Below are 14374 nucleotides of genomic sequence, written 5' to 3'. Positions count from 1 at the left end.
TCTAACTCTCTATCCTTCTCCCTTCCTCTCTCTAAAAAATCAATAAAATATATTTTATAAATAAATAAATAAATACATGTGCAGCTACTCTGAAGCAGAGGTTAGAGAAGGCAGATTAACTACATTTTTTAGCAACGGGGGTTTTAATTATGTGCAATTTATAACACATATGTGACTGCTATCCTTGTTTATATTGGAGCTGGCCCCCACATCAAATATTCTGCATCCTTATAAGCACCAGGAGACCAAAAAAAAGAGAGAGCGAAGGGCACAAAGATACTGATCATTCGTTCAGATGTACTAGGGAAATAGCCATGTTAGGAATCATACCCGTAAGTGAATGACAAAAATAAATAAATAAGGTAGAAGAGAAAATTTAGAATAAATTAGAACATTAGAATAAACAGACATTCTTAGCATCGAAGTTGATTTGAAATTAGAAAATAAATGCTGCTATTGGTTAGCCAGGATTCTGCCTTCAATGACTTTAAAGATTACTCTGTCATTGTCTGTTGAAATCCTAGCATTTTTTTTTAATCCTAGTATTTTTTAAGGCCCACCTGAATCCCTCAATATATCCTAATGTTCTTTGTCAGGCACCACCCCTAGAGCACCTCCCTTTCTAAGGAAGGCAAAGCTTGAATGTTGGGTCTTGGAGGTGCTGAGGGGTAGGGAAGATAGCTCAGAAATGAAGCTTCTGTCCTCATTACTTAGCATCTGTACTCTAATTCTCTGACTCTGCATGTCAGCTTCTGGCACTGGGCTTTTGCCCTGGATGCTCCAATTTTGATTTCAGAACCTTCATCAGTACATGTGACAATATTCTTCTTTTCTGATTCTAATCTTGTTTTTCACTTAGTGATTCCCACCTTCATTTGATTTTTCCTGCTCCCTTTCTATCTCTTCAGCTCTGGCCAAGATCTGCACACTCTGTCTGCTCTACGTTCCCAGGAAAAGCACCTGTTCTCAGCCCATTCTCCCCTATTTTTCTAGGAAGAAGATTCCTCTGAGTTAGTACAACTTCACAGGGAATTGCTCCCTGCCGTGCTGAACTGCCACAGTGTTGATGATTTACACTATTCAATGTCAATATGCCTGTAGTTGCAGGTTTACAACGTGGATCATGCAGTTCACTCCACATCTGTTGTACCTATAGTCATGTTTCTCAAAGTATATTCCTTGGAACACTTGTTCCAGAATCATTATGAAAAATTCAGATTCCCAGGGCCACCTCAGACCAGAATTTGTCTTGATAGGCTCCATAATGCTAAATTTTAATAAGCTCCTCAAGGAATTTTTGTTAGGCATACTAAAGTTTGAGAAACATAGATCTAGAGTATAATTATCCATCTCTGACCCCCCACATTCACATATCACCTATCATTACCCTTGGCATGTAGTGCCTTGAACATGGGATAAGAAATGAAAATGAGAAGTCATAGACCTGGCCCCCTTACCTCTCATAGCTCCCACCAGAGTCAGAGAGCTCAGATGCTTATGGAAGGCTTGCCCCAAGTTCCGGAACTGCACTCCCTGCAATTGTACCCGGCTGGGCTCCTCTGGGAAGGACTGAATGATGATTCTGGCCCCCAGGTCCCTGGATCCCAGCATCTTCTCACTCTTGGAATACAAACAGTGCTGCAAATTACCTGAAATACAGAATGCAGTGTGACACATATAGGCCTATCTCCCAGTTTGAAAGACAAAGCATTATTGCCTATTTCATTTAATAACCTTATTTTCCTTTTACTTTGATTCTCCTTTTTTAATTATTAATTATTAATTAAAACATCCAATAACTAGGACACGATGTTGCCTTCACTCTATTATTCCAGAAGCTCCCAACCCCAAATCAATTACCTTAATTACTGTCACAAAGAGGCTGACTGTGGCCCACAAATTCAACCAAAATAGGTGTTTATTTCAACCCAAAAGACCAGCTGGAGGAAGTGTGTAATAAAATGACCTTCTCGTGGTTTATAACTGTAGGGAACAAGATGTAAATACTGAATGTAATTGTGGCTCTTTTTAGTCTTAAACTGTCTAATGGGCTTCCCATTTACTTTGCTGCTTTTTAGTTTGGTGACAACACTAATGCCACTGAAGAAATAGCCAAGGGCTCCAGCCCCTGCACCAATACCTCCTTCCCAGAGAAGACAGCAAATTGCATGGATGTAGTACACACAGATACCATTGCTACAAAGTGTGGTCACCTCAGGATCCAGGACTCTTTCTGTTGACACATGGCATGTGGTGGTGTGAACTAAAAGTCCATCTCCTGAATTGATTCTTTATTGTCCATGTTAACAAACCAAAGCAGAAGTGCTACTAATACAAAATGATGTACCAATCCACAGTAAATAATCTATAGTAAATTACAAAGCCCTGTCACTCATTAGCACCCAGAGAATAAATATATAAGTGGTGAATGAAGAGCTGTTTTTTATGCTTATAATTTATAACCTGTCACTCATTAGCACCCAGAGAATAAATATATAAGAGGTGAATGAAGAGCTGTTTTATATGCTTATAATTTATAACATTTTTTTAATATATTTTATTGATTTTTTTACAGAGAGGAAGGGAGAGGGTAGAGAATTAGAAACATCGATGAGAAACATCTGTCAGCTGCCTCCTGAACACCACAACCAAGGTACATGCCCTTGACCGGAATCGAACCTGGGACCCTTGAGTCCACAGGCCGACGCTCTATCCACTGAGCCAAACCGGTTAAGGCGATTTATCTCAATTTTGACAATGTTAGTGGTCCCTAAAACATTTAAGTTGTCAGGATTCATATTATTGTGTTTAGCTACCTCATTCCTACAAGTCAGTCCCACAGAAAGAAGAGGTGAGTGACATATGTTTTTAGTGAAGCTATGAATTCTGCTTTACTTTGAGAATTTTGTAGTAATGTTAAAAAGTTGTGCTGAAATCAGGGATTTTTTTTCCCATTCGAAGCTAACAGCTTTATCATGACCTAAACCCAGATGCATGGTCTCACTTGCAGGATGATCAAATGCAATGTTTTGCACAATTTGATCTGAAAATACCTGCATGAGAAACCCTACCGTGTTTGAAAAGAATTCAGATCTCAATTCAGCAGAATTATTAAAGTTGGCTGTCAATGGATTCTAACCCACTGCATCCAAACGTTTTTCGGAATGACACATTTGTGAGCTAAAGACTGAGGTGGTGGGGAGGTAGGGTCTATGTCCCTCCCTCCTGACCACATCCTAACGTTATAGCCACCTGTGTCTATATGTAGATGTGACTCAAATTTTTAACTCCATCTGACATTTCTTCCAGGCCCCGGACACTACCAGATATCTCAACTCTGATGCTGGCCTGGCATCTCAGTCTCGACATGAACAAAATGAAACTCATGACTTCCACCCTCCCACCCCAAAATCTGTTCCTCTTCCCAACTCAATAAATAGCCTCATCATCCATCCAGGATGCATGCCTGGGAGTCATCCTTGACACCCACACCGTCCTGGACCAAATTTGACAAATGATATCTTCACAACATGTGAAAGCCTCGTAATCTACAGCCTGAGAAACCAAAACATAACCTACTAAACTAGCCATCCCTGAAATAGATGTTTAATAGGCACATCAGTGTGATCCAGTGCCTGTTATTCTTCTGGAAGATAAATTGACTTTTTAACCACTTACTTAAAGTATGTGGGTAGTTCACTCAGAAAACAAACTCCAAAAGTGGAGGTGGAGGGGAGGGAAGAGGCCAACAAGCCTAATCAGTAAGAATGTGCTGCCTGCATTCCTGACTTGGGCATTGAGCAGTTTTCCTGAGAATTTTAGAAAGTGCTTGGAATCAGAGTTAAGACTACAATATAACCTCAACCCTCAAAATTTAATTCAACTCTCCAGATTTAATTATTTAACATTTTTCTTTCCAAAAGAAATAGTTCATTACTCAAGTCAATAATGTCTGTCTCTTTCACGAGGTTGTTGAGGGCAAGAAATCAATTTATCAAGAGCATTTTGAAAACTCTAGAATATTATGCACATGCAAAGGTTAAGGGTTTATTTTCCAAAAGAAATAGTTCATTACTCAAGTCAATAATGTTGTCTGTCTCTTTCATGAGGTTGTCGAGGGCAAGAAATCAATTTATCAAGAGAATTTTGAAAACTATAGAATATTATGCACATGCAAAGGTTAAGGGTTTATCCTATTTTGAAAGAAGTCAACAATGCCACATATCATTCGACAGTAAGAACATTCTTTTTCACTCGTTGGACCTCCCAACAAAATACTTCTCTACCTTCTGAAGTGTTAGCCTCCTGGCATGAAGCAAGGAACTTTGTCCTCTCACTGGTGAGATTTCCTCGTATGATAATCCTCCTGCTGAGCAGGGCCACTGTGGCCTTTAGAATATGGTGCTCTCCAGCTACCCAATTCTCTGTGAAGTCGTGAGAATATCTTTCAAAAAAAGAAAGAAAGAAAAAGACACATCTGTAGATACCACTCTGAATCTTATCAGGAACAGTAAGCTACTAGAATTCACATAATACCCTATGTGGGGGGTCTATAATATGGTGCTCTCCAGCTACCCAATTCTCTGTGAAGTTGTGAGAATATCTTTCAAAAAAAGAAAGAAAAAGACACATCTGTAGACACCACTCTGAATCTTATCAGGAATAGTAAGCTACTAGATTCACATAATACCCTATGTGGGGGGTCTACTTCTTTTGAAACTCAAATACAAAAGAGTGAACTATTGGCACAAGTAAGTGAAAATTAGGAAACTATGATGACTATTGCTCTGACCACCTAACATGGGAGTTCTAGAGTTTTACAAGAAAAACTTATTTAAGAAATATAAATCTTCAAAAACAGCACATGCTTTATAATTTTTCTTGTCAAAACACCTAACATTATTTAATTAAAAAGACATCATTGAAAGACAAAAAAAATGTACAGACACCAGCACAGTTAAGACCTCATCTTCTTCCATCTAAATGGACCCAAGCTGTCACTCAGTACCTTAAGGGTGATCTCAGATACAGGTCTGCATTGTGCACAGTTTCCACAACGACAATCTCCTCCATGGGTCTGGCACCTTCAACACCCATTCCACTGACGATGACAACTGCATCCCCAGAGTGCCAGTCCACAGCATCTTCTAGAGCCAACACTGTGTCACGGGCAGAGGCAGCTGCTCGAAGATGAGTGACAATTACTTCTGGTAGTGAACCTAAAGCAGTGGGAGGAAAATGTGCCTTCAGACATTCAAACAGTTAATACAAATGTGGTATTACTCAGCCAAAGAATCCTGTGAACAAATAACCTGGGAAAGTAAATTTCAGGCTCAATAAGCACCAATGCCTTCACTTTTTCATTGTTGTTGTTGTTGTTGTTGTTTAATCTGTCACATGGCAGCAATAAAAGTAATCCAGCATTGAGAACGTGGTATTACTCAGCCAAAGAATCCTGTGAACAAATAATCTGGGAAAGTAAGTTTCATGCTCGATAAGCACCGATGCCTTCACTTTTTCGTTGTTGTTGTTGTTTTATAATCTGTCACATGGCAGCAATAAAATTAATCCAGGATTGAGAATGGCATTACAAAAAACACAGGAATTGGAGTCAGACTTACAACTGAATCACAGTATTGCCATATTCTAACCATGTTCCTTTGGGTAATAAACTCAACAGTGGACTTCAGTTTCCTCAGTTATAACGCAGAAGTAGCAAGGTCTTCCCCCAAAGGGTTTTAGGAGGATTAAATAACATAATATTCATGAAACATGTGGTCTGGACCTTATCACATAATAGACCCTCAATACTCTGTGCTTTGAGTATGTAATTTTACCACCTATTTCTTATTCCAAATAAAAACAGAAAGCTATTCATACTGAATTTCTAACCGGAAGACTTCAGCTCACTTTACAAATAGTGTTAGTAGAGTACAAAGTCAAAATTATCTCAGATTGTCCTGAACCATGTTGTATTAAATGATCTTTTCAAACTCTAAAATTGGGTGGGTTCCACAGAGGACTGCTATGCAAATTTGAAGGGTAGCTTGTGTCTCTAGGTACCTTGGTTTCTGTTGGAGTCCACAGCATCCATCTGATCCTCTGATGCCAGTAGGCTACTCCTTCACTGTCAAAGATTCAAGAAGGTAGTCTGTCTCCCAGTTTACTCTGGCCTTTTCCAGCAAGGGTCACGGCAAAAAAATTTTTTCAAGACATTATCTGAAGCAATACTTCAGAAAATACATGGCTAACTCCCAACTCCTTCTTCTTTCCTCAGTACATTTCCTTCCTCCTTTGCAATAGATCATAATTTACCTTTAGCCCACAGCAACTTCCTGTCCTCCCCTATTGCACTACAGTAATATAATAATACTTGAATCTCTAACTACAGGGGTGGCCAACAATAAATCATTTTCAAATCATTTTAGATTTTCCTCTTTATTTATTTGTCTGTGTATGTATGGGCACTTGCACCAATAATGTTGTTTTAGGCTTTAAAAGGTCTCTGGGTTAATGATGTAATTTCTGAAGTTTACTTGGGCAATAATTTTATCTTAAAAAACATTTAGAGTTCAAAATGTCTAATTATAGGGCAGGTAAAAATTAAGACATAAATCATCCCAAAAGAAAATAATTTTAATTTTGTTCCTTGTTTATTTTAACCTTTGGGAACAACAAAATTAAATAAAGTTTATTTATATGTATATGCACATATATGTGAATTTCTATGATTGGTTCTTCAATGTTTGCAAAGAAAAATCTCTAAGGAGCAAAGAAAGTGTTTATCAAAGGCAAAATGCTATTAAAATCTGTGATCAATTGTTCACAATATTCAATATGCAGCAAACACCTTCTATGCACCTACCAACATGCAAGCTATTCATGGAAGAACCAAAAGAAGGGACAACAAAAATATTTCTCAACTAATCATTCTTAATCAAATAAATAAAAAAATCATAGAATCTTTGAAGTGCATTTTTCATCATTAACATAAATTTATGTCCTTTCAAATGTTGACAGAGCCTCTATAACACAGTAAAATTATTTCAGAATTTACTCACACTCGTAAAAAATATGATGAGAACATCAAGCCTGCATGCTTCATGGTTGCCAGTTGTATTTCTAGCTATGTAGGAGATAGCTATTATCATCATCTCAAATTTGAGAATGTCAAAATTATGATAATCAGCTGAGCTAGATTCTCTGCATCTAGCTTTTATTCTTCTGGCTATTCTGCATTATTTTTTAAGCTTTGCTAAGATATTTTAATTACATCCCTTCTTTTTCACTTAACCTACAGCATCTGCCTACAATACTCAGGAACAAAGCACCAAATTCTCCTCCTGACTTTTAAGATTCTCCATAATTTTACTCTACTTTATGGTCTCTGACTCCTTAATTAAATCTCCATTCCAGGAAGCCCAGTCTCATTACCTCCTGTCATTTGACAGGATTACTTCCATCTCTATCCCTTTGCCCATTCTGTCTCTTCCACCTGTGTGCCCAGCCTTCTTCATGTCGCCTATTCTTCCAAAACACAAATCAAGCCCCACCTCTCCCACTGAATTTCAGGCAGCATTTCAGCCCATGCTTATGTCCACCTCCTCCCATAGACATTACAGTGCTGTGGGTCTTCCTTATGCAAAAGGCCTGTGTGCATCTGAGATTTAGGCATGCCTGAGCATATCTGGCTAGTTGATGGGCCATTTGTGCGAGTTGTGTTATTAGCACGGGAGAAACATACACGAGGAGCAGGTGAGAGAAAAAGAGGAGAGACAGCATGGGATCTGCCTCAGATACAGATTTTCGCTCCTGACCAAACAGACCACTGAACCTGAAGAAAGGAGCTGAAGGAACTCTCCAGATGGATTTTGCACCTGATGCTCCTCTGTTGGGATTTTCATCAACTCTTTCTTCAGAATGATGTTAAACTTGATTCCTCAGAAAAGCCTCTGAGACTGCCCTAACGGGGTCAAACCCTCCCATCACCATGTTCCTCTCCTTGCCATTTGGCCTCTATTAGTGCACTTCTCTATTTGTCTCCCCTATTAAACAGGACAGGAGGAGTTATGCCTCTATTTGCTCACCATATAGCACCAATGCTTACCACAGTGTCTAGCATATAACAGGTGTTTAATAAATATGTACCGAATGAGGAAAATCATGACTGAGTTATGGAGAAACCAGCACTCCATAGTTTTGGTGTCCAAGTGATTAGGTAGGACCCTGAGTGGCAAAAGGGGAAGTCACCGTGCTTCATCGTGGGACACAGCACACTGCTACACCTCAGGGTAAGACCACCTGGGCAGCAATGAAAGCCTGCGCCTTGGCACCCACGTGTTCAGGACTCTCATGGCAGGTATCGGCAGCAGGGGCTGGGATGAGGCAGCCCCCAGCACCTCCCTAAATGGAAGACAAGGACCAAGAAAACCAAAATAGGAGGAATAGTGCATGAAAGATGAGACGGGCTAGTTGATGAACTCATGAAATTCGTCATGAGAATATCTACAGCAAGCAGGCAGGAATGCTGGAAAAGGCTGGAGGTTCTGTGAGAGCTGGGGGAGGCAGGCAGTAAAATGTTTATGATCACTACTGAAATATCCCAGGTTGAGCAGGTTCGGAGAGGCCTGGTGAGATTTCAGTTATATAACCCACAGTCAGTACCATATATTTCAATAATAAATTAGTCTGTAATTATTACAATGCATGTGTCTTATCCCCTTATGAGGACAGTCAGCACCTTGGATGCAGGATACTGCCTTATGTTTCTTTTATATGTGTCAGAATTTCAGCATGGTCCTGGGCTCACAATTAGGATTCAACTATTTTGAATATTGCCTTCTGGACATTTACCTGCAAATCTCCATCAGATATATACCTCAATGAGTATATAATATCTAATATGTAAAAATTACTACAAAAACCATTATTAAGCACTTAGAATAAGTTCTATGCTAAGTAGTTTTACTCTAAAGTAAGAATTGTTTCTGTTGTTGGTTTTCTTTTAACAGATCATACAGCCTAGAAAGTTGAGATACTTCAAGGACATGATTACACAGCAATGAGATGTCAGCAGCAAGTTCTGAAACCAGGTCTTCTGGATCCAGGACCAAAGAACTGGACACATAATGGAATTCCTGACCTCTGGAAATATCTACAAATTAACTGTATCCAATCAAATTTGATTCTCAAAACATTATATTCCTTACTTCATAAATATTATTTAAATGCCACACAAGGTGGAACGACTGCTTCTCTGATGAAGAAGGCATTGCACACATTTTGAACATGAGTCATTTCAACTCACAGCTCTCTTAAGAAACCCAGGTTGGGCAGCTGCCTTCCTTTCCCTACCGCAAATCAAAAAACATAAAAATGCAGCTTTAAAAGCTCAATAGTTTATGAATATACTTAAATGAAAAAGAGTTATGATCCTAACTTATAATTTAATACACTGTTTAACCACTTTGGGCTTTCAACATTGACCTATTAACCAAACAAACTATTCATTTACTCCCACTAATAACTTCTACTCATAATTATATTTCCTACAAATTACTGTTCAAGCATTTCAATGCCATCCATCCATAATTACACAGTCACAGAGAACCATCTTACCAAATGAGCATGAAGAGAAAGAAAATAATCATTGTGGGGCAACACTCTTTAAAATAACTAATTGTCCTCTGTTTATTTTGTAGGACCTCCGACTTTATTCCAAGCAAATAACTGCCAAATCATTTAGGAGACAGAATCATTTCATTAAAATAATGTTTGTATCAGAATAGACATATAAAAGAACTCACACACACACACACAAAAAAAACACCTAGAATTTTTTTCCAAATATATGCAAATTATTTACCCCTTATCTCCACTTGCAGCTTCACTATTACCCATAATAAAACAATGAATGTTATATTGTATTTTCTTCTTGTAGATAAATATCTGTCAAAAACTAGGAAGACATACATAAAGGGAAAAGAGTCCTCCAAGTCCATGGCCAGTACAGGAAATAGACAAATGTCACAAATGCACCACATTAAGTGTTAATACAAGGGACACAGTCAATGCCATCCATCCATAATTACACAGTCACAGAGAACCATCTTACCAAATGAGCATGAAGAGAAAGAAAATAATCGTTGTGGGGCAACACTCTTTAAAATAACTAATTGTCCTCTGTTTATTTTGTAGGACCTCCGACTTTATTCCAAGCAAATAACTGCCAAATCATTTAGGAGACAGAATCATTTCATTAAAATAATGTTTGTATCAGAATAGACATATAAAAGAACTCACACACACACAAAAAAAAAAAACACCTAGAATTTTTTTCCAAATATATGCAAATTATTTACCCCTTATCTCCACTTGCAGCTTCACTATTACCCATAATAAAATAATGAATGTTATATTTTCTTCTTGTAGATAAATATCTGTCAAGAACTAGGAAGACATACATATAGGGGAAAAAGTCCTCCAGGTCCATGGCCAGTACAGGAAATAGACAAATGTCACAAATGCACCACATTAAGTGTTAATACAGAGGGACACAGAGGGTCTGCTGGCACACAAACACAGAGAACCTCACACAAAAGAAGGGGTTTTTTATGGTAATGGTATCCAGAGAAGAAGATAACTGAGTGGGTCTTGAAGGATAATCCATAGTGGACCAGGTGACAAAATCAGCAGAGCACTCTAGGCAAAGGCAGTGGTGTACACAATGGTCTGGGACAACATGACACATTCGAATAGCTGCTATATAGGTGACCTGGCTTGATTGCAAGTATGTGGAAGGGATGGGGATGTGATGAGAGTCAGCAAAGCTGCACCTGGAAAGGTGAGCAGGACCCACCCAGGAAGGGCCTCACAGGCTCCCCCAAAGAACTTAGAGTTTATTCCAAATGTGATTTGGAAACCACCAAAGAAATATGTGAGACGATAAATAAGAAATTGTACTGATTTGAGACTAGTGATATTTTAAGACTAGTGATATCAACCTGAGGGGAGAGAATCCTTAGTGAGAACACATGTTTAATGCAGATTGAGTCAAGTCCTAAAATGGGCAAGAGTCAAGTGGGAGCTTAATCTGCTCTAGCAACTGAATGGAGGTCAGAGTGTCTAGAGCAGTGGTTCTCAACCTTGGCTGCACATTAGAATCACCTGGGAACTTTTTAAAATACTGATTTCTGGGCCTCATCCTCCAGAAATTGTTTCTTTGTTACTAATGTTGTGGCCCCACCCCATAACAAAGAAACAAGACTTTCCAGAGGATGAGGCCCAGAAATCAGGATTTTAAGAAGATTCCCAGGTGATTCTAATGTGCAGCCAAGGTTGAGAACTACTGGTCTAGAGCAAGATGAATGAGATGGCGTGCTATGACTGGGAAAACTAAAGCAGCACCTTATTGGCCTGTTTTAACAAACTTGAAAAATCTTATTCAAAATAGTTACATGATCAAATTTATGTGTTGAAACGTCACTCAATGTGATATGAAGAAGAGATTACAGGAAAGTGAGTGAAAGTAAGACTACGTAGAAGACTACTGTAGAAGGCTAATGCAGTAGCTCAGACAAGAAGTTTTGTAAGTTTCAGCAAGGGTTATGCAGTGGATCTGGAGAGAAGTATAAAAATTTGAGATTTCTCTTGGACAATCAAGATTGTGAGATTATATCTACAAGTCAGAAATAACATGTCAATGACACCTCACAGGTCCATAACTGAAGCAAATTGGCAGATAAAGAGAAACACTTGGGGATGAAAATAATAAATCCACTCAAATATTTATCGAGCATTTATTACATTGCTGTTCTAGTACTACAAATACAGTAGTGAGCAAAACAGTAAAAAAAAAAGAGAGAGAGAGAGAGAAAGAATGAAAGAAAGAAAGAAAAAACCCTGCCCTCATGTAATGGCATTCAGCTTTAGATGACAATTTTAAGCAGGTTATGTTTTAGCTAGTAAAGAGAATATACAAGTGAAAAGATAAATCTGTAGCTCAGAAGAGAGGTCCAAGGCAAGATATAAAAGAAATATAACAATAGATGTTACTCCATGAGAATGGGTATGATTACTTGGGAGAAGTATACAGTTATAAATGAAGTGTACCTGTGACCAAGCCCATGGGAGCATGGTCATTTGAAGATTGGGTAGATGAGACAAGATCCTAAGAAGGGCAGTAAAAGGAAGAAAACCAAAAGATGAAGATATGCACAACCACATTTAAACAAAAGAATGCAGTACATCGTATGGTAATGGCATCTAGAACATCATATTTCTCCATGCAATTGCTTGGGCACTCATTCCTCCCCATCTCTTTATTCTTTTTTGTTATTGTTAGGGTCTGGGCATGCTGCCCAGCATCTCTTGTACTTGAGTCCTATACCTCACTGTTCATTTCATCCTTCTGCCAATGGAAAGTAAGGTGCACAGTAGCAGAATATGAGCTTTGTGGGGAAAGAGATGGAGAGAAAATCCTGTCCTTCTACTATTCTTCATTTCCCTCTTCTTTCCACCAACACCTGGCCCAGATCCTGTGGTCATATACTATCTTTAACAACAGTAGGAGGTGATAAGTAACCAGAGGAATTAGAGAAAGGTCAACTATTGCAGATTACTCCACTTGCATCTAAGTTGACTCTCTCTACTCCCAAACCCCCCAATGCGCCGGAACTCACAACTAGGCCACAAGGACAGAGGTACTGAGAACACCATCTGTTACTATTACTCAATAAAAAATAAATTGAGATAGTAGAAAGCAAATGGAGAGAGATGTGTCCCTGGAATCTCATGTTGGAAATGGAACCTACCTCCTCATACAATTAGTCTAATACTCAGTGGTCAGCTGCTCTACCCCCATTAACGTTATACAGTAAGGAGATCTAAGTGAAATAAACTTTTGAAGGCTCACTTAGTTCCTTCACCACAAGGTTTATCAGCATTTCTCTGAGAAAGATGTACTCCAAGTTCCAACCAACCAACCCAAATCATTTGTGAACTGGAGGCGATCCAATTTACGGTACTTCAGATGAGAAGACTATGACATTAGCATTAATAGAAGACTATCTGGCAGACCAAAGAGATGGAACAGGAGTATTTTTCACATACCATTTCCCTCTGCCCTTGAGAACCACTTGCTCTGAAAGCTCCCTTGGGTGAAAAGAAAAGCTGGCGGGGAATTCTGCATGAGCTTGCCTCTGTGTGCACTATGAGCCTCTGCATCATTGCAGGGCCATCTCTGGTGGTACCGCCTGAGCAGGGAACATGGCCTGCAGGAGAGAGAAGGCTACCAGAGCAATCCTCTAAATATGCAGATGAGCTGGCTGCATCCGCAGCTGATCAGCAGACATTCCCACACTGGTGAAAAGGAATTGGGCACAAAGTCTGCTTCCAATGCTGAGAAGAAGTTTGCCATTCTTTTGGCGTAAAGGTTTAAACCAAGGCTAACCAAAGCTATTTGGGTGGTGCAGTGAACCATACTTTGATTAAAGACCTTCTCTAGAGGTAGGAAAGAAAGGCTAACTCTTGTTTCTACCCAATCTGAGCATTACTGTTGCTACTGTGATTAAAAGTAAATGAATGAGAAGAATCAAAAGATAAAGCTCAAAATACCCAGGCGATAGTCCATTCATTGTAAGTTAAGTAAAACATCTGAAACATGGGTCCTAGCTCCTGTGAGGATTTCAGGACAATTCAATAAATGTCATTTTTCGGCCCAACAGAACTGTAGTGAAAAGTCCTTTACTTAGAGGTGCAAAATCCACTTGGTCAGAGCTTAAGTCTCCTATAGAATGTTCTTAATAGCTACCTCTAGTCATTGTGTAAAAAATACATAAAAATTCAGAGATATTTCAGACAAGATAATCATTTTGATAATCATCATTATGATCTATGTTTTGGAGTGGAGGTGTCAGTAAGGAGAAAAAGAGCAAATATTCAATAACATAGTTTTTTTTTAGAAAAGCAATAAATGTACAATGTTTAAAATAAAAATACAGACAAGCGAAAAGAAGACAATAAAAACATCCACAATCTTAGTACAGCATATTAATATATGTTGCTCCTGTCCTTTAGCTATGTTCATATGTTGGCAAAATTTCAAATGTAGACAAAAATGCTATAATTCTGTACCATTGCATTTTTATAAATTCTCTCTTATAAATATAACTAGAGGCCCGGTGCACAAAAATTTGTGCACTGGAGGGGGGGTCCCCCAGCCCGGCCTGTGCCCTCTCGCAGTCTGGGACCCCTTGGGAGATAACGACCTGCTGGCTTAGGCCTGCTCCCGGGTGGCAGAGGGCAGGCCCAATCCCTAAGTGCAGCCCCTGGTCAGGCTCAGAGCAGGGCCGATTGGGGAGTTGGGGCACCGCCC

The 14374-nt window shown here is 39.0% G+C and overlaps 1 protein-coding gene across 1 annotated transcript in view; it reads right to left on the bottom strand.

The window, feature by feature from the left end:
* PKHD1 (polycystic kidney and hepatic disease 1 (autosomal recessive)) overlaps nt 1-14374 on the bottom strand; it is a 438226-nt gene that overhangs the window by 250014 nt on the left and 173838 nt on the right. Inside the window, exons 38-40 of the mRNA XM_014532447.1 lie at nt 5009-5219; nt 4287-4444; nt 1458-1649 (exon numbers count right to left, since the gene is read on the bottom strand). Coding sequence (XP_014387933.1) covers nt 1458-1649; nt 4287-4444; nt 5009-5219 — 561 coding nt within the window. The remainder of the gene's footprint in view (nt 1-1457; nt 1650-4286; nt 4445-5008; nt 5220-14374) is intronic.

Source organism: Myotis brandtii, unplaced genomic scaffold (genome assembly GCF_000412655.1).
Source record: "Myotis brandtii unplaced genomic scaffold, ASM41265v1 scaffold893, whole genome shotgun sequence".
Lineage (NCBI taxonomy): Eukaryota > Metazoa > Chordata > Mammalia > Chiroptera > Vespertilionidae > Myotis > Myotis brandtii.
Note: the sequence above shows the minus strand (reverse complement) of the source record. Positions and strands in the feature narration are given on the sequence as shown.